At 44.0% G+C, this 27044-nt stretch overlaps 3 protein-coding genes across 4 annotated transcripts; 1 reads left to right on the top strand and 2 right to left on the bottom strand.

Annotated features, from left to right (window-relative positions):
- Nucleotides 1-1525: 1525 nt before the first annotated feature.
- LOC149364837 (transcriptional adapter 2-alpha-like) lies at nt 1526-16257 on the bottom strand. Of its 2 annotated transcripts, XM_089574765.1 has the most exons (10): nt 15320-16254; nt 15141-15232; nt 14279-14376; nt 10770-10829; nt 10135-10296; nt 7516-7737; nt 6596-6756; nt 5277-5355; nt 2788-2861; nt 1526-2160 (listed from the first exon to the last, which is right to left on the bottom strand). In XM_089574765.1, the coding sequence occupies exons 1-10, from the start codon at nt 15470-15472 to the stop codon at nt 1969-1971; spliced, it is 1293 nt and encodes a 430-aa protein (XP_089430891.1). In that variant the 5' UTR covers nt 15473-16254; the 3' UTR covers nt 1526-1968. The 2 variants fall into 2 exon arrangements, with proteins under 2 accessions (XP_089430891.1, XP_089430892.1); XM_089574766.1 differs by lacking the exon at nt 2788-2861 and having other exon boundaries at nt 1964-2160; nt 15320-16257.
- On the top strand, nt 15918-20042 carry Psf2 (DNA replication complex GINS protein PSF2-like protein). The gene is made up of 2 exons (XM_089574767.1): nt 15918-16555; nt 18673-20042. The coding sequence occupies exons 1-2, from the start codon at nt 16040-16042 to the stop codon at nt 18721-18723; spliced, it is 567 nt and encodes a 188-aa protein (XP_089430893.1). The 5' UTR covers nt 15918-16039; the 3' UTR covers nt 18724-20042.
- On the bottom strand, nt 18773-24093 carry LOC149364835 (thioredoxin domain-containing protein 17-like). Its single transcript, XM_089574768.1, has 4 exons — nt 23867-24093; nt 23336-23414; nt 21851-21932; nt 18773-18921 (listed from the first exon to the last, which is right to left on the bottom strand). Exons 1-4 carry the CDS (start codon nt 24006-24008, stop codon nt 18853-18855), a joined length of 372 nt encoding a protein of 123 aa, XP_089430894.1. The 5' UTR covers nt 24009-24093; the 3' UTR covers nt 18773-18852.
- Between the last annotated feature and the right edge of the window lie 2951 nt (nt 24094-27044).

The following is a 27044-nucleotide window of genomic DNA, read 5'->3' as shown; positions in this document are numbered from 1 at the left end:
GGTCATTTTCTAATTAAGGAAATGCCATTGAGTAGGGCTGTGAGTTATGGTTGTTTTTGTGAAGACAATCAGGTAAGGAATAGAATCTTATTTTGTTAAGAAAGTTGCGGACAAGTGCATCAGCAGGCCATCCATGATGCTCAGTGACATAGAGACTATTTTTCTCTGAAGAGTTCCTCCAGGATTTATTCACGTCAAGTCTGCACATTTTTCATTTTCCTATTTTTGTTCACTGTCTTCTTGTTAACTTTGCTTACAAGAGGTTTCAATTTTTAAGGACTGTTCCAATTTTTCATTTGTTCTTTTAGTTGTTTGGTAGTTTTTTAACTGGAGAAGTGTGGGCTTTAGAATGTTTTAGAATGGTATTTTAGCAGAATGCATGCATTTTAGAATTTTTCTGATGCCTATTATAACCTTTATTTACTTATATTCTTTCCAGGCATCAATTTCCAATGGGAGGAAAATTTTCAAATTTACAGATTTGTAAAGAGCAACCCCAGATTCCACCCAAAAAAGAAAACCTTCAGCAATGAGCGTTTATGCAATTTTTGCGTTCTCGTACCTCCATATAATGTGGAGGCTAACGAAAAGGGTTCAGCTGAAGTTAAGGTCAACGGAGCGAGCTATGGAATGAAAAATGATAGCTGCAATGTTAAGAGACAGGAAGAGGGCAGAGTGGGTGCAGGAACAATATCAATATCCCCCCTCCCCTTAATATCAAGTGCATTAAAAGGGTTTCCCTTAATTCACACTCTACGTAATTTGAACAACTTTTCATACCTCTTCAAATTAAAACTATAAACAGTTGACTGGATATAATATGCATGGCCACCAAAACACCTTTTTTTGGGGGGGACAAAAGCCTGGAATGGATTAACAAAGTCATTAAACGTTCAAAGGACCATAGACACCTAATTTTAGTTGCATACTTTCTTCTTTCAAGTGATGTGCTAGACTTTAGAAAACATGGTTCACCACATGGTATTCGCCTATGATCATTAAATAATTTAAAATAGAATTTCTTCTCTCATGCTGCATCAGTTTTATCAACTGAATGATGGCTGTGACGTGTAGTTGTTTAGGTAGCCTGAGGCACTAAAAGAACCGAAATATGATCGCTGATACATAGTTTTAATTGATTACAATACGTAAGCCAGCGTGCCTCAAGACTCGAAATGACAAAAAATGACGTATCAGAGCAGTTATGCAGCCGTTTTTTTTATTTTCATGGCTCAAGTGACCTAAGGACCAACTACACGTCACAACCATCTTTCGGTTGGTGAAATCAAAACGGCATCTATAAAAAATTCAACTATAAATTACATAGCGGCCATAGGCGAGTACCAGAGGGTGTACTACGGATGCTAACGTCTAATGCATCATTTGAAAGAAGAAAACAAGCAATTAAAAATTTTGTGTCTATGCTCCTGTAATTTTTCACATTCATAAAAAAGAAAGCCCACTAACTACAATATTGCCTTATTACTCCCTACATATATATACACATTAATGCATTGAATCACACTACAGATTACTTACATCGTTGATTCATAACTAGCTCATGGTCAAAGGATCCAGTTGCATGTTCCCTCGCTTTCCTAGGACTGCATTTTTCCACACTGCATGGAATATGTGATGGTACCAAATCAGAGCACTATATAAAGTACCTGCCTGCTAAGCATACCTTTCAAACTTCAACAAATTCATTTATGTCAAGTCCATACACACGCCTTTATTTTGGCAGGGAACACAGCACACAAAGTGGCTCTACTGTCACTTCATGGATGATCATACACGCCTGCAGAAATCGTATCACAGTTGGCACCAATTACAGCTGAAGCTCCGAGCATGGATAGAGTACAGCAGTCTTCAACGTGCACTGGCAACACCAGATATGCAAGGAGTGCACATACAGGTGTCCTCATGCATGCATTTCAGAGGAGGCGCTATGACATCCATGGCTGTGCATCAGCTGACTTCCTTTTTCACCACCCCTTCCGCAAGCAAAAAGTCGTAGAGCTTCCTGGTCTTGTTGACATCAATCTTGATGATGGCCCGGGCATTGGCGAGACGCAAGGAGCCCAACTTCTCATACTCATTGACAAGGAGTGCCTTGAAGTGCAAGTACACCTCCGGCATCAGGCGCAGGCTGGCACACAGCTGCAAAGCACACAAGGCAAGACAAACAATGGCACATCTACAGCACTACAGCTGATTTCACTCAGGGAACCTACAGTACAGCACTGCATGAGCCCCAGTTGAGTGTGGTTCATTCAAAGCAGAAGTGCTGCCTTTTATGCAAGTTGAAACTTAATATGCTGCTCCTTTCAGTGACAAGAGCTACACAGGACAACATGCTAAGTAACGAGTTCCTATCAGCATGCCATAATCAAAATACGACACATCCACACGTACAGCAGTGTAATGACAGATTGCTATTGCCTTCCATCAACACAACGTTGTAATCCTCATTTCAGCTTGTCCGTAGTTCATTACACAGTCGGGTCTTATGACGACCTGCATGCAGTGAACTAAGTGCATGCAGTGACATCTATGTTTTGTTTTAAAAAAGAGCTGGCAAGTTTTGTATGAAGTATAGTTGCAACACATTCTCAAGGAGTAAATGACAATGACAACATCCAGCCGTAATCCCTTCTCTATCTTGTCTGATCTATCTCATTCTGTCCAACCACCACAGTGAATTCTTAAAGTGGCAAGGCACAGCAAGGTACGGCTACTGAATGCGGCCACACAGTTTTTGTTTGCATGAAAACCGATAAAACTCACCTCCCTTTCTTGGTTATTGAGCTTCTCATAGCCAGGCATGCCCTCAATATCAAGCGGTGGTGCTGAACGCCGTACTAAGGGGTTAATAAAACATCCATGTGAGGAATCTTCCAAAAGCAGAGCTACTAGGTGGGAAGACAGCGTTCTTTTGTGTCTTGTCCTTCCCTGTGGTTGTCGTTTTTTGCGCTGTCTTCCCACCAAGTATGAATTACCAACTAGCCCAGCACCATGTTTTATTGCAGAGCTACTATATTACACCAGTTGAAACAACAACACTAAACCCCTAATGAACTATTATCCCTCTCAGGTACACAAGAAAACGAGCAATGGGAAAAGCGATATAACAATAATTTTCGTTTATTATGGCCTCCAAAACAACGAAAAAACAGAATAAAGCAAATGGTAATAAATGAAAAAAAAAAAAAGTGCAAAAGTGCATGCTGCACTTCCCAGACCCGGCCCGCTTGTAACAGCATCGCTGTAGTTCATAGATACTTTGCCCTTATGCCCTTATGCGCCGTGAAGAAACCTCAGCATTCCTCCGCTTCATGTCGCATACTAGCAAAAACGGCTCTGTCGAATGCTAGCACACGGTTATTTTTGTTGTTGTTGGCGATAGTGGTGCTTCGCCTCTTCGCACCTAGGAACTGCAGAAAAGCCACGAAGCAGGTCACTGCTGCTGCATTCCAGCTTTTCATGTCGCTTGCCCTCATGTTCAACCCATTTGTATGTTTGCACATGTGCGGTTGGTCAACAAATGTATTATACGGCCAAATTTGTCAAAATCTTAAATGCAGCAGCCGGCAAATCATGTTATAACATGACATTCTACATTCTAAGGCACATTCCTAAGGTCCACTATTTTGAGCGTACAAACCAGTAAATCGTAGAACCCGAAACATATCAACAAACTTTTACTGCAGCGCTAATTTTACTGCAGCGCTGATTTTTTTGTCACATCTGTGAAGGTGAGTGGGTGCCAGCTTTACACTAGTCCACGAATTCAAAGCAGAACCAAACTTCCCTTGTGGTACATAGGGTCACATATTTTACTAAGGCAGTTTTTCTGCTACTAAAGTCTGACGTGCACTGACGCAACCATTCCTTTTCTTTTCTCAGTAATTAAACAGCCTAACAAAGCTATTTCTGTCACCGTTTGATTGATACCACATAACAAATATCAACAAAATTAAACTTATTTCATCAGGCAAGAACTGCAGCACCCGTTTACAAACCTGCCTTGCTTTGAGGGGTGTCGGTGTCCGTTTTACCGACCGAAACCTAATGGTTTATTAAAGTCAACAGAGAATCAAATGTGCAAGCTATACGCTTCCTTACTGCACTCCATGACATACTAGAAACAATTAATCCAGCAACAGTTAAAAATAACGCTAACCCTTATTATGAATTATACGAGGGGGTACCCAAAATAAACCGGACTTATTTTTGTTTGAACTTATTTGTTCACATTTTAAGCAAAGACCTTCAATCTCCTTCAAAGTATTCCCCACTTGCAATGATACACTTGTCGAATCTTTCATTCGATTTTTCAAAACATTGTTTAAATTCATCTTTTGTGATGCTTGACAATTCCTCCGTCGTTTTCTTCTTCACCTCAGCAACATCAGCGAAACGCTTTCCATTCACCTATTTTTCCATTCTAGGAAACAAAGAAAGTAGCACGGGGCAAGGTCGGGAGAGTATGAGGGTTGTGGATTAGGGGTCATGCCATTTTTTGTCCAAAATTGTCGTAGAGACAGGGCTGTGTGAGCAGGGGCATTGCCATGATGAAAAAACCAGTCACCCGACCACCCCAAATCTGGCCGCTTCCACCGCACACTGTTGCCCAATCTTTTCAAAACATCCAAGTAGAAAGCCTGGCTATCTGTCAGACCCTGCGGAACAAATTCTCAATGGACGACTCCTCTCACGTCGAAAAAACAAATCAGCATTGTTTTGAGGTTTGGTTTCACCTGACGAGCTTTCTTGAGGCGAGGTGAATTTGAAGTTTTCCATTGGCATGATTGTTGCTTTGATACAGGATTCGATTCAGGAACACTTGAGTTGTCCCCATAGCATCGTCCTTGTACGTCTTTCTTAATATTTCAAGAGTTTCCATTCAACTTTTTCCGAGCAAAAATCAGAATTTCACCGGCGCACGCTGTTCACGAAAATCAGCCATTGCAAAAACGACATTCACACAAAACAGTCGTCACTCTAAAACTCTGCCTAAACTAGTCTGACCTCCTTCAACGACGGCACTCGGCTTACTGACTCTGGAATGTTCGTTCTATGCGCTCCTAGTGGCAAAACGCGGTAGCACAGAAGCTTTGCCGACCAAAAAATTTAGTCCGGTTTCTTTTGGGTACCCCCTCGTATTGCTGCTTCCAACGTTTCTACAAGCTGTTACCTATAGTTTGTGACCCACTTTGCAATATCTTGCAACACAAGACTATAAATAGAAGAAAAAAAGTAGTACAGCCCATTACCTATGCCTTTTGGGGATGCAGGCAGGGACGCATCCTTCACAAGCTGCTTATGAAGCCAAACTTGCGTTGACGTTTCATTCTGAAATGAGCACTCAATCAGCAACACATCAGAGGTATTACCTAATTTGAAAATATAATACCTCTCAAAGGAATTAAATTTACACCACAGGCATTGCATAAAGCTGTCAGAAATTGCGACTCTCTATATAATAGGCTGTTCTGAATGTACTACACACAATGAAGGTAAATTTATACAAGGAACTCACATCAATTCAAACTCACTCAATCGGAACTTCCAGCTACTTCGAACTGGTACTTCAGTCCTGTCAACATCAGGCGCACTACGACGATTCCCCTTAATTTGAACACTGCACAATTCGAAGAAATTTTTGGCCCACCTCAAGTTTGGCCCACCGCAACAAAACTTGGCATTTAATTAAGCAGCAGTCTTCCAAGAGCCCCTGTGCAGGATATGCACTGATGTCTCCTCAACTGAAGCATTCAACAACAGTTTGAACTCCTAATAGCAGGCCCAAAATGTTCATTCAAAGTCGGAGCACAAAGTGAGGAAATCAGTGTGAAAAACCGGTGCACGTGCACAACCAAGTTGGCAGCACCGAGCATCATAGAGTTTCTTACTATTACCTAGAGGGAAAGCTGGCAGCCCGTCTATGGGAGTTTGCATGGCGACCCCTCAAGACCACTTCAGCCACCATGGGCACTCAAAGCATCATGGGGCGGTGAGCTACTTGTTGCGGAACTGCAACTTTTGGCCAAAAAATAATAGAAAAATAAAGCTGTTTGATAACTACAAACGTCCTAGCATTGAATATCTTGTCTAATGATTGCAACAAACGAGCAGAAAAGCATTTAAGTGCAAAGTTTGCCCAAAATAAGAGACGACTCTCTCTCCTATTGGCCAAGTAATGAACACTAAAAAAACTAATATTTCGTAATTAACAGGAGCACTTTTAAAAGTAAATATGTTTTAAAAAAAATGTTGTTGCTTAGATACTTTAAGAGGTTTTTTAATGGCATTTGGGAAAAGTGAAACCTTTTATTGGCGCTGTGTGTCGTCGCGTTTTCACTACTATGGCTTTTGCCCACTGCGTTCGCGCGAAAGTCGTCTGCGCACACACGAACAGCGTTTTCGAAATGAAACGTCTTAGTAGTGCCACTCCATGTTCCCGAAAAACTACGACTGTCTCGCAACAAGTAGCTCACCGCCCCATGATGCTTTGAGCGTCCATGGTGGCTGAAGCGCAGCGCCGCCAGCTTTCCCTCTAGGTAACAGTAAGAAACTCTATGACCGAGCATACCTTGATGTGTGCCAGCAGCTCAGTGAAGGCCGCATGTTTGGGACGGTGAGCGGCCCTCCAGCGGCTGCACTGCTTGAAGAGAGAGATGCTGTCCAGCCGCGTGAGTCCCGCACTGCGAGACTCCTGCAGCAGCTGCACCTGCTGGCGCAAAAGCTGCTCACCTGCATTGCAGGAGCACCACAACCCCCCCCTTGTACCATGTGCCCTGTACCAAGGACACAGAGGTTTTGTGCCCTAGACATACCGTATTTACTCGCATAATGATAGCACCCCCCGAATTTTGTGGGCGAAATTCAATTTTTTTTTTTATTCTCCGCGTAATGATCGCACCCTGAACTTGCCGCTGCAATCTGTCGACGAAGTATGTTCTTGAAGCGGGCCAGCTCGTGCGCTTTTCGCACTCTACCTTCTCGGTCAACGACGTAAGCCAAGGTCGCCTAGCTCGGTTCGCGATAACCGCGTTTAGTGGCGTAACCGCGGGTAGCACGCCCGTGTGACAAGGGTTGTCTGCCTGCAACTTGTTTGCGTTTTCGGTGCTCAAAAATTTTTTGTAAAAAATTTACCCTGCGTAATGATCGCACCTCTAAATTTGCGTCAATTTTTTTAGGGAAAAAAAAAGTGCGATTATGCGAGTAAATACGGTAATTTTTAGTGCAAAGGAACATGGGCCAAGAAACAAGATCAACAGGATGAATGCTAGACCTAGTGTTTGCTCTTAAAGCTCAAGTGCACTGATTTCCTTCATGAATGATGCGCATGAACTATATTGCTGAGCCATGTGGCTAGATCATAGCAACAGCATGGTTGCATCACGCAACTATGGGATCCCCAAGTCAAGGCTCATTTATCCTGTTCAGTGATTAAACTGTTCGTGAAGCGCCTTCCTCAACAAAAGCCTGACTACTGAGGTACCAACTCACTGTGCAATCCTTCTAACAAGAACTCAAAGTCGTCCGGTGACAGCAGCTGCATGAACCGGCACAGTACAGCCACAGTGCCTTCACCCAGGGTACAGCCGTACCGGCGCCAGCTCTGCTGAGTCTTTAGTGGGTGCACCAGACCATGCTTGCGCACGAGCCACTTTCGTCGGGCCCGCTCACGCATCCGGTCCTGATAAATTGACACCATCGCTAACTGGAGCTCTGAAATGAAAATACCACAAGCAACTAGTAAGAAGTCCATGTGATAACGGTGCAGAGAAATTATTGGCTCTGGAGATCACGCCTAGAGCTCGTCACACATTCTTCATCTGACTACACTGTGTTGTACTTTTTGCTTCGTGAGGCTTACACCATCAGTACCCATCTGAAGCAGGTCAGGAAAAGAGAACGAGCGGTAGGTTTTCGTCACTCATCACTGCATAACAAAAACTTTAAACTAGCTTCATTACATTGATGACTAGAGCACAGTAGCAACATGGACAAGAAAGACGGACGCAAACACAGGTGCTGTGTTTGCGTCCATTTTTAAGGCGGAAGCCTTTAATGCCTCATCATTGTAAGCAGAAGCTGTCGACAGAAATGCCACGCTTTTCAATTGGTTGAAATGGTCATGACGTCACAGTGCGTGAATTTCAAGCGGGGCCAATTGTACTTTGGCTAGTAATCATGCAACCAATTAAAGAGATGGTATAGTGATGCTCCAAGTAAAATAAATAAATAAATAAATAAAACCGAGTAGGAAATTGGTCGAGTTGGGGTATCGAACCAGGGTCTCCGGAGTGCGAGACAAACACGCTAACCACTCCACCATGCCAGCTCGATGGTTTGAAATGAACAAAGGTGCATCTAGTGAATACGGTGTCTTCATTTACTCCCATCTTCCTCCCTTCCCTGACAGAGAAATTAAAAAAAAATTTAAGACAACAAAAAAATAAAAATTAAAAAAAAAACAAAAAAATTAAAAATTAAAGAAATCAATGCAAACCAGTGTGCAAGAAAAGGCTTTTTGCCTTGTAGCCCTTTAGAGAGCCAAAGTGCCCCCTGAATTTTTTCTTGTTCGTGTTGCTACTGCGCTGTGGTCCTCAGCATGATGAACCAACAAGCCAGCCACTACGTATTAAGTAGTTTCATTAACAGCGAAGACATCGGCAAACTAAAAATGATGCTGTTCCTTGTTCCCTCTCAGCTTATACATGCAGATGAATCAGAAAAAAAAAAATTAAGAAACAGGTGGGGACAGCACCCCTCCCCACCCCATCTAGCCCAATCCTGGCCACACCGCCTGGGTACACCCAATAAGAAGGCTCACCCAGACTGCTCACTGATGTCATCAGGATAGGGGAGGTGTCGCATTAATCAGTTGCAAGCTACTGCGAGCAATGATTTTAAGAACTATTTTTTAACTACAGGGTTCACGCAGAGTTTAAATTTGACTTTAATGCTTGCAAAGACCACCTCTACAGATCTGTTGCACTAGAATATGACAATCAAAATTATTTCAGGGTCCCTTTAAGGTGGGTGAGGCTTTGAAAATTGTTTTCGAAAGTTGGCTGTAGAGCAGTTACAACAAAAACTATGACTATGAAATTTGCTAGCAATCTTCTAAATAGATGCAGCTTGCATTAGCGCCAAAAACAGGATTGAAATTTTGACTGGTACCTTTTATTCTTTGTGCTTTTTTCTACTAATGTACCTTTTTCGTAAAATCTACTGAATGCAGTGTGCTGAAATTTTTCAAGAGAGTGGAATCTGCTAGTCTACATAAATGATATCAAAAGTATATGCACTGGAAAAAAAGAAAAGATTTCTTGCATTTTTGTTTCTCTGTGCAATAAAACTGCGACCCATGAATGGTTTTAAAATAAAAATGAACTTGGTCTTTTGATTGTGGTACCAGTCACATAAAGAACGTTGGTTGAAATCTGGAAAAAATTTTGTTTCCTTACCCCCAATAGTTCCTGACAGTAAGGTATATGAACTTCCAAAAATGCTGTTTTGAGAAAAATGCAGATGAAGCATCTGAAAACTCGTAGCTTTCCACTCGACCCGAGCACGAAAAAGGTTGAAAACACCATTTCTGAAGCCTCGAATAACCAAGCGTGATATATTTTCGTTAGGAGGCTGCCAAACCTAAAAATCGAGAATAAAGTGGGGTGAGAAAATTGAACCTTTCCTCTAGACGTGACCATGAAAAAGGATTAAAATAGCATCTCTAAAGTCGTGAATACCCAAGTGTAATATATTTTCTGAAAGCCAAATTAATGCTCTATCAGCAGGGTGCAAAATTTTAAAAATTGATTTTTTTGACAAAACAGTCTCACCCCATCTTAATGTAAGTGCAACATGTTTTGCCGGCAGGTCCTCAAATTTTTGCAGCAAATCTGCCATTGAGGCATTGGAGACAAGCAACACAACTAAACTATTACCCGGGCAAAAATCAGACAGTGAGGGGCAAAAATCAGACAGTGAGTGGCAAAAGTGTCAAATAGCAGCAAAAGCTTGGGAGAAACAGCAGATAAAAGTGAAAGAGTTCACCAAAAGCAGAAACCGAACAACAAAAACAAGCATGAGCTGAATCATCGTTCAAAGTGCGCTCACCCCTGTCCAGAGCATCTTCGCACTTGTTGAAGTCGAGGTCGGCCATGTCCATCTCAGCATAGTTGTCAAACTCTTGGGAGAAGTCTCCCCGGGCCGCCATGTAGCCAGCCATGTCAGCCTGCTGCTGGGAGCAGAGCACAGGGCGCGGTGGGTCTCCCGACACTGCGTCACAACACAAGGCTCACAGGCTGGAGGTGCTCCACACAGAGCAAACAAGACACACAGCACACAGCAGTGCCCATTGCGGACATAAGTTATTTTTCATGTTGTATGTTGCCAGAGTTACTAAACTGATGAACATGCACCAACTCGCCCACCAATTTATCATCCTGAAGAACAAAAGAGATAGTGAATTCATCTGCATGTGTTGTGACAGAAGCATGTCACAGCCTTAGACGAACCCATACCACCCCAGAGAAAAACCTCATTCCTGTTTCATGAACTTCTGCATGTTTTTCAACAATTCGTGTGTGTGCACCTTTTAGCGCTTATGTAACGGTTTATTTGGTATGACCACTCTGCCAGTTTCCACTACTTGTTATAATGTATAACCTTTGGCCCCATTTTTGAAAAATTCCAGAAGCACGCAACTAGAAGTGGTTCCATGAAGTTAGCAGAATAAGAGTGTTTCTTACCTTTGTATGGCACTGGAGCGAGACGGCAGCTGCCCTCATAACTAGGTTCAGGCGCAATTCCTGAAATAAGAGTGATAGACTGTGAATGCCAACCTGAAGTAAAAGAACACAAAGTTTTAACTGAATCCCAGTCAATGAAACGCCACAGCTGCTCGGTGTCTTTGGCACTCAGCTGTTCGTCTCAAGGTCGGGGGATCAAAGCGCAGTCACAGTGGCCATATTTCAATGAAGTAAAATGCAAAAATTGAAGGGGATACTTAAGCTCTGTTTTAAGGGCATGATGCGATAGCGTATTGGGCTAATTCCCATACATGCAGACGGTCACTCTCTACTTTACGTTCAAAGATCCCTGGGAGTCCTCGTACCCTCCTGGTGCAGTGGTGCAGCGGTCAAACGATGCGCCATTGCCCTGCAATGGCAGGTGCTACCACTGGTGGGGCTTTTGCGACACGGGTTGCTCTTCCCGAGCGATCTCTCACGACCAATCATTAATTTAACTGCCACATGCCACGGTTGTCAGTTTGCTCACAGTGTGATGGGCAGGTTCTGATGACACCACTCACAACGACAATGACGCCGACGTCGGATTTTCTGCAGAATGGAAGCTTTAATGCATCTTCGAAAAACGTAGCGCGAAACACAAGACACAGGTAAGGTGAAGACAGGACACGAGCGCTTCTCACGACTAAATTTTTATTAGGAAGGATAACAGAATATATACCACAGATATGGAGGCGAAGAGAAAGAAGGAAACAACAAAATAACAACTCAAAACACAAGAACAAGACGAGAAGATAAGAGGTCGGCGATGGACGCAGGTACATAGCATTGCAATATAAAACACGTGCACAGTTACTTGACAACCGATTGGAGGTACACAATCTCACTTTTTGTTAAGGCGATCGATGCGTCACTAATACACTCCCCCCCCCCTTTCGCGATATAGAACGCTTCAATAATCTCCCTTGTACGTTGGTGATATGCCCTGTCAAGAACAACAGTCTTATCGAAAAGGGGGTGACATTTACAATCCCTGCAATGCTTCGGTAAATTTTCAAGAGCTGTTGGCGTCAAAGAATTTCTGTGTTCAAACAGCCGGACATTTAGACACCGCCCGGTCTGCCCTACATAGAATTTTCCACACGAAAGAGGAATCTTATAAATCACCTCTTTTTTACATGGCACGAACCTTGATTTGTGATTAACATGGCAACGATGATCACTTTTCAATCCCTCTGCTTTCGCTCTGACCACCGCACACAATCCAGATAACTTCACGGGAGCTGAGATTACTGTGCCCACCTCGTAACGATTGGCAACATTTCGTAACCCATGTGAAAAACGATGTACATAGGGCAAAACGACAGGTTTCTTTTTCGCGTCGAATAACATAGCCTTCTTGGCATCCTTGCCCTTGAGCCACAACAGGAGTTTTTCGCAACTAGTGCTAATCAACGAAAGCGGATAACCGGACTTAGTCAATCTATTAACTTGTTCATGAAAACTTGTGGCTATTTTATCATGGCAAGACTTAAGTAAAGCAGAGCGTAAGCATGAGGAGACAATTGCATTTTTTACTACTTTAGAATGCCCGGAGTGAAAATGGAGTAAAGGTTTAGAAGACCTAGGGTGGTAGCCCCAGCAAAGATGCTTATTGCCAGAATGAAGAGATAAGTCAAGAAATTGAAGAGAGTTTTCATTAGGCAATTCGAAAGTGAAACTCAAACCTTGACCACATGTCTTAAATACCTTTAAAACGTCAACGACCGAGTGATTGAAACGATCAGAGGGAAGAAGAACCAAATAGTCATCAACATACCGAAAAATGTTCAATGATAGGCCGTCCAGATTCCTCTCAATTGTTTTGTCGATTTGGCTAAGGAAAATGTTTGACAGAACCGGAGCTACCCGTGAGCCGATACAGATCCCCGATTTTTGCAGGAAAAACGACCCTTTCCAACCCACAAATGTGGACTTCAGGTAGAATGATACCAATTCCAAAAAGGAATCCACGGGCATGCCACTATGATTGATGAACCGCGCCTCATCATTGCAGTCGCAGATGCACGTCCGAACACTTTGCAAAAGAGCATCGTGGGGTATATCATAGTAAAGATTCTCCACATCAATGCTGAAAGCCCGGAGCCCCCTCGTGTCGGACGTCTGTAGGTGCTGGACGATCTTCTCCGAATTAGGTACTAGGAACGGGTCATCAATTTCTAAGGCCGAAAGGCTCCTAAGCAAGAAGCCTGAGATGGCATGTTGCCATGAGCCCGCTTCAGACACGATCGCCCTGAATGGAAAGTCAGGCTTATGTGTTTTGACTGAGAAAAAATGTCCAAATGCGACACTTTTGCGCCCTTGACAGCTTTCGCTAGGCGATCCATCGACATCTCTTCAAGCAGAGATATCGCCCTCTGCTTGACCTGGGCTGCTTTTTTGGTGACCTGGTGAAAATTCTTTTCCATTGCACCGTTGGCTTTTTCCAGATACATATCATTGGGCATGACGACAAAGAAGCCCTCCTTATCCGAAACCAGCACCCTTAATTTTGAAGAGACCAAGAAATCAGCCAAACTTTTGATTGGGGACTTACATTGCTCGACGTCACATGTCCTAGTCACAGCATCTACACACTCTTCCACACAGCGAGCCCGCACATCGTCCCGTGTCCGAGCAGAAATGGACCTCACCAATGCCAGTTTGTCGAAGGGGTTCAAAGCTGGTTGGAAGGCGTATTTCGGCCCAAGTTGTAGTGTCCTCAGGTGTTTCTCAGGGAGGCGCTGATTGCAGGGATTGTAAATGTCACCCCCTTTTCGATAAGACTGTTGTTCTTGACAGGGCATATCACCAACGTACAAGGGAGATTATTGAAGCGTTCTATATCGCGAAAGGGGGGGGGGGAGTGTATTAGTGACGCATCGATCGCCTTAACAAAAAGTGAGATTGTGTACCTCCAATCGGTTGTCAAGTAACTGTGCACGTGTTTTATATTGCAATGCTATGTACCTGCGTCCATCGCCGACCTCTTATCTTCTCGTCTTGTTCTTGTGTTTTGAGTTGTTATTTTGTTGTTTCCTTCTTTCTCTTCGCCTCCATATCTGTGGTATATATTCTGTTATCCTTCCTAATAAAAATTTAGTCGTGAGAAGCGCTCGTGTCCTGTCTTCACCTTACCTGTGTCTTGTGTTTCGCGCTACGTTTTTCGAAGATGCAATTTGCTCCGACTAGCCCAGTTCAGCTTACTTGTCAAGCTTTAATGCTATCGCATTAAAAATTGACCTGAAGCCTGCCTATACGGTGTTCCTCATGGCCCACTGTGCTTCTTTACCACATTAAAATCCACCAACCCATTAACAACTGGCATCATTTTACTGCTCAAATGAGAATGCAGCAAAACCGAAAAACAGCTTCCAACACACCAACCAGGAAAGCTTTCCAGTTCACCCTGCCTATGGACATGCACACAATATGCACAATGCACAATTCAAGACCTCTGTGATACAGACCTTTCAGGTCCCCGACTGGTGCATAGATATAGTGTTGAAGATAGTGGGACTCACACTCCTTGGCAGAATGCGTGCCCACATGCTTCGCAATGTCACTCCTGGAAAGCAAAAAAGGATGTCCTGACAAACAGATCCAGACTTCTGAATATAGTTTGAGCATTCGCATACTCTTACGGTTATGCAGACAGCATGACAAGTTTTACTCAGGCATCCTAACAGGGAAGTACATATATTCCAACATGCTTTGCTGCAAAGTGTCCACAGATACTCTTTGCATAGACCGAGTTTTATTTTTTTCTCCTATTCATCTGAACTTCGTTGGTCTTGAATCACATTTCTTTAGTGAAGCATGATTAAGTTCTACATTGAAGTTTTCAGTTTTGTATTGTCTCTCGTGAATATTGATTGCTTTTTGCATTTTTTGTTTGTGTTTACATGATTTATGCAGCATAGTATTTTAATCGATTCCCTCTATGTGATTTAAAATAAATATATATTCAAACTATAACGAAACAGAAAACGTCACAATATTGGAATTGGACACAAGAAATGAAGAGGCACAACTGGTCACGTGGATTAAACGAACTCGACTGGAAGCAAACCTGGAAAGTATGAAACAGCCACATGCTGACAAAAAGAGACACAAACATATGCCAAAGGAACAAATCGTCGAGGCTACAAGAGATCCAACCACTGACAAGTATCGAAGAACCGACGAGCTCAAGTCACAGCAGCTTGGGTACTTCAACATAACAGCTACATTAAAACCCACGCCTTCCGGTGTTGTAGAAGATTATTATTTGTTATTTAACAAGGCATGACATGATCAGTAAACAAAAAGCGGACAACAGTAAAGCCGCACCAGTTTCCAATGCCGCATTCCAACAGCGCGTCCAGCAGCTTCAACTCTTCGCCGGCAGTCCACGTTTTGCACAGCAACTGAAACTCCGTTGTCTGCGAAGAGACGGAAGGAACATTATGAGCCACTTTTACGTTCCAACAAGAATGAAGACCATCTGCGCGAATCAGATCGACGCTTACCACGACTGTGTATCGATGGTCGTTCTTGTGTGTAAGGGATTCGGCACCCTTGGAGAAGCACCGTATGCAGATGGGCAGTTTAGGATCACAGTCCACACACTGTATGTGCACGTCAGTGAAAACGTAAGAGCAAAAGTTGCACGACTCAGCCATGCTGATATCGAAACCTCCGAGCTGTCAGCGGACGCTTCGCGCTTTCGCAACTCTACAACAAGAGCACTCCCTGCTGCATGTGACAGTACGGTTACTTTGCCAACAGTCGTACCAGTCTAACTTTCGTTGTTAAGTTCGACACGCTGTCTTCATAAGAGCTATTATAGTGTACTAAAGAGCTAGGCATGAGCATGAATCTGTCCACTGAACCATTATGCGATCAACACATGAATCAACAATCAACAGAACCACGAGTAGTACGCGGAAATAGCAGTACCAGGCTCACCGCACCTGCGTATCCGCAGCATGTCCGAAGTTTTGAAACTTTATTTAAAAACAAAAGCAAATAAAAAGCCAATAGTTAATAGTAAAATATACACTTATTTTTAGCTTACTAAAGAATATTTCAGAAGAGCGAGATATGCAGGAACAAAACAGAAGTAACTGCGCCTTGGCTGAAAGCGTAAAACGTGACGCGCTGTCGTTTTCGCGCGCAAAGTTCGGCGGCTCCCAGCAGTTAGTTTCATTTCACGAAAACTTGAGCAGGTGCGCACCCTAAGCCGAGCCATGGAGTGCGCTGACGCCGAGTTCATCGCCGAGAAGTCGCTCGTGCGCATTGTCCCAAGATTCAGCTCGGAAAAGCTTTACTTAATCACTGGCGACGTCGGTCCATTCAAACCAGGCGAGGCGGTGAGCGTTCCTCTCTGGATGGCTCTGAACCTGAAGCAGAGACAACAGTGCCACATTTTGCCCCCAGCTTGGCTATGCAAGGAATATCTTCTCGAAAAAAAGCAGGAGGAGATCGACTCGCCTGTTTTCACCAAAATGCCGAGCGAACACTACCTCGAGGTGACGCAAATGCTCTTCGACGTCTGTGCGGCCGACATTCCCGACGCCAGCGAGGTGCGGACACTGGTCAAGGATATTTGGGACATCCGCCAGGCCAAGCTGCGCAGCTCAGTGGATGCATTCGTTAAGAGTGACGAAGTGCACGCCAGGGTCGACCACCTTACCTTGATGGAGGTCATCACCGTCCGCCGGCTCCTCTGTGGTGCTCTCAATCACCTCAACAAACTGCGGCAGGTAACTTGCCCTTTAGGTTGCACTGCTTCCTTTGCGCACAGCCGTCAAGTATCGTTCAGTGCCTGCACGTGTAGGCAGGTCTACCAACTGCAGGCACGCGCCACTGGAAAAGTTGCTTCGAAAGCTTTTTAGTGGTGGTCATGTGTTTCTTTAAATCACTGTTACGCAAAATGGAGCGGGGCAACCGTGGGCTGCTCGATCGTCAGTACATATAGGTTAAATATGCATGACCTAATGGCCTCTGCAATCTGATGCCACATTAAGGTTAAGATCACCGTAATGGGTGCTCTTCACTGCCTGCTTACAGGAAGTATTCCAGGGACTGGAATGGAAACAGTTGGGGATAAGAGTTAATGGAGAATACCTGAGTAATTTGCGATTCGCTGATGACATTGCCTTGCTAAGCCACTCAGGACAAGAACTGCAAAGCATGATCAATCAGTTAGACAGGCAGAGCAGAACGGTGGGGCTAACATGCAGAAAACCAAAGTAATGTTCAACAGCCTAGCAAGGGAACAGTAGTTCGCAATTGGTAGCGAGATGCTGGAAGTAGTAACAGAATATGTCTACTTAGGGCAGGTAGTGACCGCAGATCCGGATCATGAGAGGGAAATAACTAGAAGAATATGAATGGGGTGGAGCGCATATGGCAGGTTCTCTCAGATCATGAATGGTAGCTTACCAATATCCCTGAAGAGAAAAGTATACAACAGCTGTATCCTACCGGTACTCACCTATGGGGCGGAAACGTGGAGGCTAACAAAGAGGGTCCAGCTTAAGTTAAGAACAACGCAGCGAGCTATGGAAAAGAAAATGATAGGTGTAACGTTAAGAGATCGGAAGAGGGCGGAGTGGGTGAGGGAACAAACGCGGGTTAATGACATCTTAGTTGAAATCAGGAGGAAGAAATGGGCTTGGGCAGGGCATGTAATGCGAAGGCAAGATAACCGCTGGTCCTTAAGGGTAACGGAGTGGATTCCAAGAGAAAGCAAACGTAGCAGGGGACGGCAGAAAGTTAGGTGGGCGGATGAGATTAAGAAGTTTGCGGGGATACAGTGGTGGCAACTGACAAAGGACAGGGTTGATTGGAGAGACATGGGAGAGGCCTTTGCCCTGCAGTGGGTGTAGTCAGGCTGATGATGATGATGATGAATGGGTGCATTCTCACTGCAACAGCGGTGACAAGTATGGACAACACTAATTCCTGATTTAGGCAGTCAATGCTCTCTCAAGCACAGTGGCTGGTATCACAGGTGAAAATATTCAAATGGGAATCTGCTGGTATTTGCTGGTTTCAGTTGGTTCCTATAAGAACCCTGCTGTTTTGTACAGCTTTCACAGAAACCTTGTAGTGAAAGAAAAATTTGTCCTGGTATGGATTTTAAACATGGGACCACCGCCTCACCGGGGCAATCACTCTGTGAACTGAGTTACCAGAATGGCTTGCATATATGGTAGGGCGAGAGCGACTGAAGTGGAAACGGTGTTGCTGAAATGTTTAGGGAATCCCCCAAGGTGGAATTGAATTTGTAATAAGGAAGTAATTGAGTTATTGATCAATTCACTCTCGCCATACTATATGCTAGCCATCCAGGGGTAGCTCAGTTGGTGGAGTGACTGATTCGGTGAGGCGGTGGTCCCAGGTTTGAACCATGGACCAAGACGAACTGCTCTTTAACGAAGAGGTTTTTTTCCTTTCTAGCTGTATGGCTGTGCTTGGTTGAATGCCAGTGAGTAATTACTCATTATACATCCAGAACAGGATACTTAAAGGTAGCCATATTGTGGCCCGTGTAAAATCCAGCAGTGCATGACAAGCAGTGTTTTACAGTACTTAAGCATTTCAATTAAGCCCTTTTAGTGCTTGGCCATGATCATCTACATGAAAAAGCAACCTAACAAGTTCTTGCTGCAGCTTGAATTGCTTAGAAGCTGCTTTTGATTTATAGTGTTCCACTCTTGTAAGGTGCTCCTAGTAGCACCCAGTAAGTTATTTTTTTGCAGTCCTCACTGGATGTGTCAATAAACTTTCAAGCTCAGTTTTTTGTTGTACTCAGTGAAGAGTGAAGGTTGCTGAAAGCTCGTGTAACCTGGTGCCATACTGTTGTTCTTTGTAGGGGCCAAATGCTGGGTCATCATCACAAGGATCGCAAAGTCAGATGTTCTAGGCTTGTGAACTGTTTGTGAATAGCGTGGAAGACATCACACAATGCTATCTTTGGACAAAGCAAGTTTTTCTGAAAACCACTTTATACCAGAGTTTGGTGCGTAGCATTTTTAATTAGAAGTTGCCAAGTTCAGTCATCTTCAAGGAGCATCTCAACCATGTCCTTCTTCTGGCACTGCACATCATCCAGCCTCTGCTCCTAAAAAAGGGGGGGGGGGGGGGGGATTATATTTTGGTATGCCTTTTGCAACTTCTGGACTGTACAAAAAAAAAACTGCTGACTGTTTGATATTTTAACACCTTTTGCAACAACTTGAAGTGCATTGTGCTGGTGTTCATGTCAAGCTCTGTGCTAAATTAAAGTCTAAACCTTGCAAATCATAATTAATACTGTGGTAATTTGCATTGGAGCATTTGCTACCAATTTAAAAGTAATGACACACGGCTGTAAACATTCCTATTCACATAAGCCATAAGAGAAGAACACAAGCATAGGACGAGCGCAATATAACATGGCTTATGTAGACGAACACCAACTAGCCTGACAACAGCTCTTGTTATAGCATATTCCTATTCACAGCCATGCACAATTCCATATCTTGCGGTCAACTTTCCACCTTAACAACTAGACCTAGAGGGATCCTGGAAAGTTTCTGACCATCATATTCTAATGCATTTAGTCTGTAGAGCAAGTAGCTTTAAGCATCCAAGTGAAGTGAAAAGCATTGTGTGAACCCTACCATTTGAAATCTTAACTGCCACACACAAGGAACTGGGTCGACAAAACCATGCATTTTCAAGACATCTCATGGGTTCCTGACCAATAAAGTTGGCAATAATTCTTGTAACTATTCAAAGCCAGACCTAAAGTTCTTATTAATAATATCCTGAATATTTCCATGTATGGACTATACGCGAGCAGGAGAGAAGCATGTATCTTCATGGGTAATGCTGCACATCAACTGGAAAGCAAAGTCTCTAGGCTTGCAAAATCACATTATCCACTTCTGCAGTTGGTATGTGTCATGGATAGCAGGACAGCTTTCTGGCATGTAACAAACCACTCTTGTTAAACTGTGGGCTGCAAAGCCAAACAAACTACTGCTTTCTTGATCCGTATAGAGCAAGGAAGGGCTTTAGTCACAGTATCGTTCAAAGACCCTCTGTGCATTAATATGGTACAGCCAAGCTTCCTTGTTCAAGGCGAGATGAATAGCGGTCGCTTTAGGAACAAGTGAGTGTTCATTCAGTGGGCTTGGTCACAACAGCAGCTGCTTTGTCAGTCGGCTGGTTCAATGCGTGCCCTTGCTTGACTGGAAGCTAGTTCAGTAAAGATTTAGGCAGTGAGGGGGGTCAGCAAGAAATACAGTATACTGCAGAAAAACCAAAACCAGATTTTTTTTTATGAAGAATGTCCAAGAAATGCATTCAACCCCTGCTCCCCGACTGCCCTCTGCAAGGGTTGCCCATAAATCTGCCCCTAGAAATATCCGGGCAGAGTACCAACTACCCCAGCCACTAGGGTGCACGAGTTGAGAAAAGACGTGGCATTAGAGGAAGGCAATTCTTGACTGTATTCCTTTGAGAAAGCATTTGTGTAGGCAGAAGCCTCTGTGCCCAAACTACCAAGCCTAGATCTGACGAACCATTTCTAGGGACCTGCAGCTAAACCAGTTTTTATTTACAGATTTGTTCGCTATTACAGTCGGGCCTCGTTAATATGGACACTTTGGTTCCCGAGCAAACCTGTCCACAAAGCGAGTTGTCCGTATTAACGATTCGGAAAGAAAACAAACATGCTATGATTAAATTCTGCTTCTGTCCACACTGGTGGCCAGCGAAGTTGAAATTAGACATGATTTTGGGACTTGCAAGCCCATTATCCTGGCCGCCATTTTACTTTAAATAATGTGGTGCAGCCTGACGTGCCTAGTGATCTATGATATGCTTGATGGCATCTTATGGCTAATTGACTTAGCTACTACTGTGATTCATACCTCACGAACAGCTACTACACATCAGCACTCAGCCGGTTGACAGCTGCTGAATGTGGCTTTCTACGTGGCATAAGCTGCAGAGGTAGTTTTCAGCACAGTCATTCATGCAATATGGAAAAAGGTGAGGCACGCTGATTGGGCAACTTCGAACTGCAAAGCATGAAATTACGGAAGAAAAGGGCCATCACTCAGCCATTTGCACTTTTTCACTGCATTCCTCTGGTGTCGTGTGCTGAAAATGCAGAAAATGAAACACCTGGTTGGACCAGTAGAGATTTTGTTCTCGTTTGCATCTATATTAATAAGACAAAAATACATGGGCCCCAATCATTTCACTGTGCATTTTGCCCTTGTCCATTGTCTGGATGGTGAGTTTCCATCTTAACAAGACATACTCCCCTTTTCGCCAAAACTAACAGTTTTAAATACAGTTTTTTCCCTAGAACAGTGCAAGATTGGAATTCGTTACCGGAATCTGTTTTTTCCTCGCAAAATTTTTCTGATGCGTTAAATCGTTTACTTACCTGCTAATATTGATTATATGTATGTTTTGTATCCGTGTGCTGCTGATATTGTATAAGTTTATTCGTTTGATTTTATTCTTTTGGTATCCGTGCGCTGCTAACATTGTATAAATTTATTCTTTTTGTTTCCGTGTGCTGCTAATATTGAATAACTTTATTCTTTTGGTTATGTGAAATTGTATGTCCACTCCTGCTTGGGCCAAGCAGTGGCCTGCAGTATTATGAAATAAATAAATAAATAAATAAATTCAATGAATAAGTTTGGTCCCCAGAAATATTGACCATAATTCAAGGCATCCATATTAACGAGGCGTGACTGTGTTTGCAATACAGAATGGTCCAAGGAACAGAAGAGACCGCTATACAAGTGTATCATATTGCACTGTGCATAAAATACCCTAATCTGCAACATGAATAAAAAACTGCCAGAGAAAAACAAGATATACTGCAGGGTACTATTGCTCATAAAAAATGCAAGCATTATTGTTGGAAGACTGGTCACAGCTGCCACATCCAGCAGTTGTGTGTTCTATGTGTTTCAACTTCAACAACACAAAATCCACGGATTAAGCAATGTTGTTCGTGCGTAGCGGCTTAACATACTTACTGTGCCCCATCGCATCAACGTTGGAACACATGTCAACTTCAATGTCTTGTCAGTCCTGAATGGGTTGGCCTGGTCTTTCCAGCTACAAGATACAAGCACAGAATTATGTCAGTAGAACAAAGCAAAACACCAGGATGATGCAGGTAATACTATGCAGAATACACACCTGTGACAAGAAAGGTATGGAGCAAAGCTGCATCTAAGCATCCGAAAAAGGGCAACTTTATGAAATACACTTAGCAGAACAGTTGCAAATAACTAGCACGGATAAATGCTTACATGGAGAAAAAGACTTAGTTGGATGAGATGTACTTGCTGTAACACCTAATATGCAATAAAATGATTCCCTAGGTGTTACGTATGGCATATCCTGCTGCGTAGCCTTGTGCACGGGCACTGATGTGGGTTTCAAAATTGTGGCTGTGTGTGGGAAAACCAGCACAGTAAGATATCATTGACCTCTTTACACAAAATACAGAAACAGACATGATTCCAGGTGACACCAGCGGTGCTCATACAAATTACTACATATGATGCAACTGGCAATGCTGACTCTAGTACTGGCTTTACCAGCAGCCTATGCTGTTTGCCGAGTCAACGCAACCAAGCTAAGCGAACAGCTTTTAGCACAACAAACCATACTTGCAACTTACCCATCACAAGATTTTATAATAGCATTTCAGATGATGTAGAAAGCCAAGTTAGAGCATGAGAAATACAAATGGGTGAAATGCAGGTGCTTTATGAAAAAAATTCCACCAAAATGAAGCATAAAAAGCAGTCGGCATTACCTAGGGACTCTGAACTCTTAGTTCTGGAGGCAACTGGACCATGAATTAAATTGAAAGTTTACCAACGTGTTTACATTACTAACAAACCAGTGTCAATCTAGCACTGTACAGCTGAATAATACTGCAGTAATAAGCACCACAAGATTGATCACAGTCATCTTGAGCATGCAGAAAGATTCGGTTGGTTGGTTGGTTTATGGGGTTTAACGTCACAAAGCGACTAAGGCTACGAGAGACGCCGTAGTGGAGGGCTCCGGAAATTTCGACCATCTGGGGTTCTTTAACGTGCACTGACATCGCACAGTACATGAGCCTCTAGAATTTCTCCTCCAAAGAAATTCAACCGCCGCGGCCGGGATCGAACCCGCGTCTTTCGGGTCAGCAGCCGAGCACCATAACCACTGAGCCACCGCGGCGGCGTGCAGAAAGATTCATGGGCCATTATGTTTACAGGCATAACAAAATAACAGTCCAAAGGCTTTGAAACAGGCACTAGCTGTCTGCGTGTGTAGGCTAAATGTACACATCCTTTATTTTTATTTTTTGCATACATAAGCTCCATATCTTAGTTCGTGTGCTCATCTGACTCTTCACCTTTCCCCCATATGAGCAGTAGGCCCTATGTCGGGCTTATCAGTCCTAGTTCTCACCTTTTGAATAAATGCCTCTATACGGTCACCAATTTTGTACTTACATGGATCTCTCTATGTAGCACGTGACTAGCGTCGTATCCTCCGGAGCTTTTTTCAGCGCCGCTTCCAGCACAGGTTTCGCTATAGGCAAGGGAATAAAAAGTGAAAAGTGCGTACTGAACATGTATTTCTTTAATTCGCACTTTAAATAGCCGAGTTAAGCTAAGCGGCTGTGAGCTGTTTAGATCGATTTTAAACGGTATAAAAGCGCCAATCGTGTAAACATAGCGCACAATGAAGGGCGATAACAGGAGTGTCCGGCAACGCGCCAGGGCTGTTTTCCACGGGCTTTTCATTCTCGTATTTCGTCTTTTTGGGCTGTTTCCATCGGCCCAGTACAACGCTCAACATTGTAAGGTACGCCAGCGATGTAAATGCACCGCTTATGTCCTGTACGGGAATGTCCCGCAAAAAAAAAAAAAAAAAAGAAAACAGCAGCAAAGGCAGCTGGCTACCATTAGGCACAGCAACACCTTAACTGCGCATGCAGCTCAATTCGTAGCACGGTGTAAACTGCCTCATTTGGTGAATACCTGCAACACAGTCGGGGCACCAGCTTGAGCCGTTCGCATCTTCCGCCCCTGCGAAGAAGCAGAGGACCAGTCCTTTGGCTTTCAGCGATTTGATGGCAGACTGGAATTCGTCGAAGGTCTTTGTGACAATTTTGTTCACCATGTTTCCCTGCGCTAGGAACGAAAACAGTGAACGATGCAGCGGTATGCCGGCACGAGTATCGCCACAATCGCAACACGCAACACGCCCACCGAACTTTGGATCTGACTTGTAACGGCTCGCTATCTGCGTTTTTCACCGGCCGTTCTTTGAGAAGACGCGCGAATTTTTAAAAGAGGCATGAAGTAGTGACTCGCCAAGCGAAGTCGAGTCGGACGAAATCTCGTTTCGCCGGGGACGCTCATATTGAAACGTAAAAATGGACGCCGACGAAAAAGGGGAAAAATAAAATAATTCAAGTTTTAGCAAGTGATTAGTCAGTTACACACTCCATCTCTCCTTATACATCCCAACTCAAAGATGTCACGAAAACCTAGACTTTGCCTGATAAGAAGTCTTCAAACTCGTGTTCTTTCCTTCCTCCGGCGCCCTCCTTCCTCGGCGTCCTCCTCGAAGCCCTCTGCCCTTCATGTAAAGGTCCCGGCTGACACCGAACCCATATTTCTGAGTGGCCCGCTACTAGTGATGCAAAACTATCGGAAAATTGACTATCGATAGTGTAAAAGAACTATCGATAGTATTACTATCGATAGTAGAATCGATAGTATTACTGTCGATAATGTTGCTACGGATAGTATTACTCGTAATAGTACCGCTATCGATAGTTTTGCTATTGATAGCGGTACTATCGCTAATAACACTATCGCTAGTAACACTATCTATAGTAACAATATTCATATTATGCATTTGTTGGCCAGCGATATAACCAAAACATTTGCGATACCTGATTGGTTTCACGGTCTCATGAAAATTAACGTTCCTAAGAGACTCAAGCTATGAGGGATGCCGTAGTGAAGGTCTCCGGGTAAATTTCGACCAGCTGTGGTTCTTTAACGTGCACTGGGACAGTTGGGAAAAATACCCGAAACTGCATCCGACGAAAGAAGAAACAGCACAAGCTGTGCTGGCTTACTCGACACCAGCGCGCACAGCAGACGTCGTCTTGCTGACGTAACTGCTGCAGAAATGCTCTTCGCACATTCACACAGGACATTCACACGCTAACATTTTATCCAGCAACTTTACTTAGGGAACGTCTGCAGAGCTCGTTGACGCGTAGGCCGCGAAAACCGGCGAGTCCTGTCAGATACTCATACTAGTGCACTGCACGGGCTAAAGCCCGGGCCCGGCCCGGCCCGCGGGCCGGGCCGGGCCGGGACATGATCTGTTTTGCCGGGCCTGGGCCGGGCCCGGGCCTGAAGTTGCGGGCCCGGGCCGGGCTCGGGCTTAAAGCTGCGGACGCTGCGGACCCTAGCCAGGCTTGGGTCCGTATAGAAACGGCTGGTGTCCGACTATTCAGCCACTATTGCAGAGTGAAGTACACAACTGTGGCATTGGAGCAGTGATACGGATGAGCTATGGGTTATAGTACGCGGTGAGAAAAAAACCAAGCTTTATTCATTTACTTATTTATTTCCTTATTTCCACGCTGTGGTGGCTTAGTGGTCAAAGCGCTTGATTACTGAGCCAGGGTACCAGGGTTTTCTCCTAGCCTCGGCGGCCGCATTTCTATTTAGGCGCCAAGCATGACAGCCATGTACTTTGTAGTATCAATGCTCGTTGAAGAAACCCAGGTGGTCGAAATGATCCGGAGCCCTCTGCTTCGGTGTCTCTCACAGCTTGACTCCCCTTGGGCCCTTAAGCCCCAAAAACATAGCTTTTATTTCATAGCTATATTTTTCTCATGTGAGAAAATTCGTAAGCTAAAGCGCATTTAGTTTTCTTTTTGATCAGCTGACCGGAACGTTTTGTTAATGAAATAGCCAAAAAAGGTCTCGAGAGTTTGTAAATCTCATCTCATAACCACATCTATCCCTCCTCGCTTCTTCAGCCTGGTTGACATGACAAGTGTTTTGCCCTGTAAGTTATCACGTATGGTTTGGGCGTTATCTTCTGCTCCACCAGTAAGAGTAAAATTCAGCCGCTCTTAATTGGCCTTTGATCGTTCGTCATCCCAAAACATACCTATACGCTATTAGAAATGCATTCGGGAAGGACATATTAGTTTAGGACGCTTACAGCCTTCAAAACACACATCGTGAAATACTCAAGCCTTTCATAGGTTTTCGGTTCTGCTGAAAGGCGACCAGTTCGGCTATGAGTCCAACCTGTGAGATCGCGTTCACTAAAAAAATGTCATACTACTGCTTGCTAGGCAGCTTTAATGTTTATACTTCGCGGGCGGCAAAATATAAGTGATTAAAATCATGGGGGAATGCAAAGTAGTCTATTACTCGCGTATGCAGCCCTTTTTATTTGGCTCTCGGAACTTCCGAGTTCATCTTTGCGCACCTACACGAGATCACTGTCCAAAAGAGGGCCTGCGAACACTACTCTTAATCAATTCCTTCTGGGTTAAAAAGAGCCAACTTTCTGCAAGCCAAACTGCGGTTTCCGAACCATTGTCGGCCAGTTTATTATCGGTCTAGTAGCGGTCTACTTGCTCAGAGTGAGCAGTATGCCTCAAGCGTTACTGTGAAACGGGCCGGGCCGGGCCGGGCCCGGGCTGGGCTTCACTGCGGGATTCACGGGCCGGGCCGGGCTCGCTAGAGCGATAATTCAGCGGGCCTGGGCCGGGCCCGGGCTTGAAGCCGCGGGCCTGGGCCGGGCTCGGGCTCCAGGTCTCGGGCCCGGGCCGGGCTCGGGCCTCAGATTGAGGCCCGTGCAGTGCTCTAACTCATACCATCATCTCCATACCACACACACGGGAAACCAAGTTTAGGATGCAGTTGGTACGCGTGGTTGATTTTATAGAATCGATAGAACTATATATAACAAGTAGTATCGATACGGCTATCGATTGTACTATCAATATAACTATCGAAAGTGCTATCGATAGTACTATCGATACTACTATCGAAAGTACTAACTATCGATAGTACTATCGATAGTCTTTTTTACCATCGATAGTTCGATAGTGAATCAACTATCGATAGTATCGATAGTACTATCGATAGTTTTGCATCACTACCCGCTACA

This window comes from Amblyomma mixtum, chromosome 2, assembly GCF_055824585.1.
Source record: "Amblyomma mixtum isolate Tamu chromosome 2, ASM5582458v1, whole genome shotgun sequence".
Classification (NCBI taxonomy): domain Eukaryota; kingdom Metazoa; phylum Arthropoda; class Arachnida; order Ixodida; family Ixodidae; genus Amblyomma; species Amblyomma mixtum.
The sequence above is the reverse complement of the archived record's forward strand: the minus strand, read 5'-3'. Positions and strand labels throughout refer to the sequence as shown.

Excerpts from the sequence above, each read along its gene's own strand:
- LOC149364837 (XM_089574765.1), bottom strand. The coding sequence starts at position 15,472 with ATGGCTGAGTCGTGCAACTTTTGCTCTTACGTTTTCACTGACGTGCAC. Across the intron at positions 10,830-14,278 it reads ACCAGTCGGGGACCTGAAAG|GAATTGCGCCTGAACCTAGT; the intron begins GTCTGTATCACA and ends CTCTTATTTCAG. Across the intron at positions 5,356-6,595 it reads AGCTGCTGGCACACATCAAG|AATGAAACGTCAACGCAAGT; the intron begins GTATGCTCGGTC and ends TGCTCATTTCAG.
- Psf2 (XM_089574767.1), top strand. The coding sequence starts at position 16,040 with ATGGAGTGCGCTGACGCCGAGTTCATCGCCGAGAAGTCGCTCGTGCGC. Across the intron at positions 16,556-18,672 it reads ACCTCAACAAACTGCGGCAG|GGGCCAAATGCTGGGTCATC; the intron begins GTAACTTGCCCT and ends TGTTCTTTGTAG.
- LOC149364835 (XM_089574768.1), bottom strand. The coding sequence starts at position 24,008 with ATGGTGAACAAAATTGTCACAAAGACCTTCGACGAATTCCAGTCTGCC. Across the intron at positions 23,415-23,866 it reads GTGCCCCGACTGTGTTGCAG|CGAAACCTGTGCTGGAAGCG; the intron begins GTATTCACCAAA and ends CCTTGCCTATAG. Across the intron at positions 21,933-23,335 it reads TGCTACATAGAGAGATCCAT|CTGGAAAGACCAGGCCAACC; the intron begins GTAAGTACAAAA and ends TGTATCTTGTAG.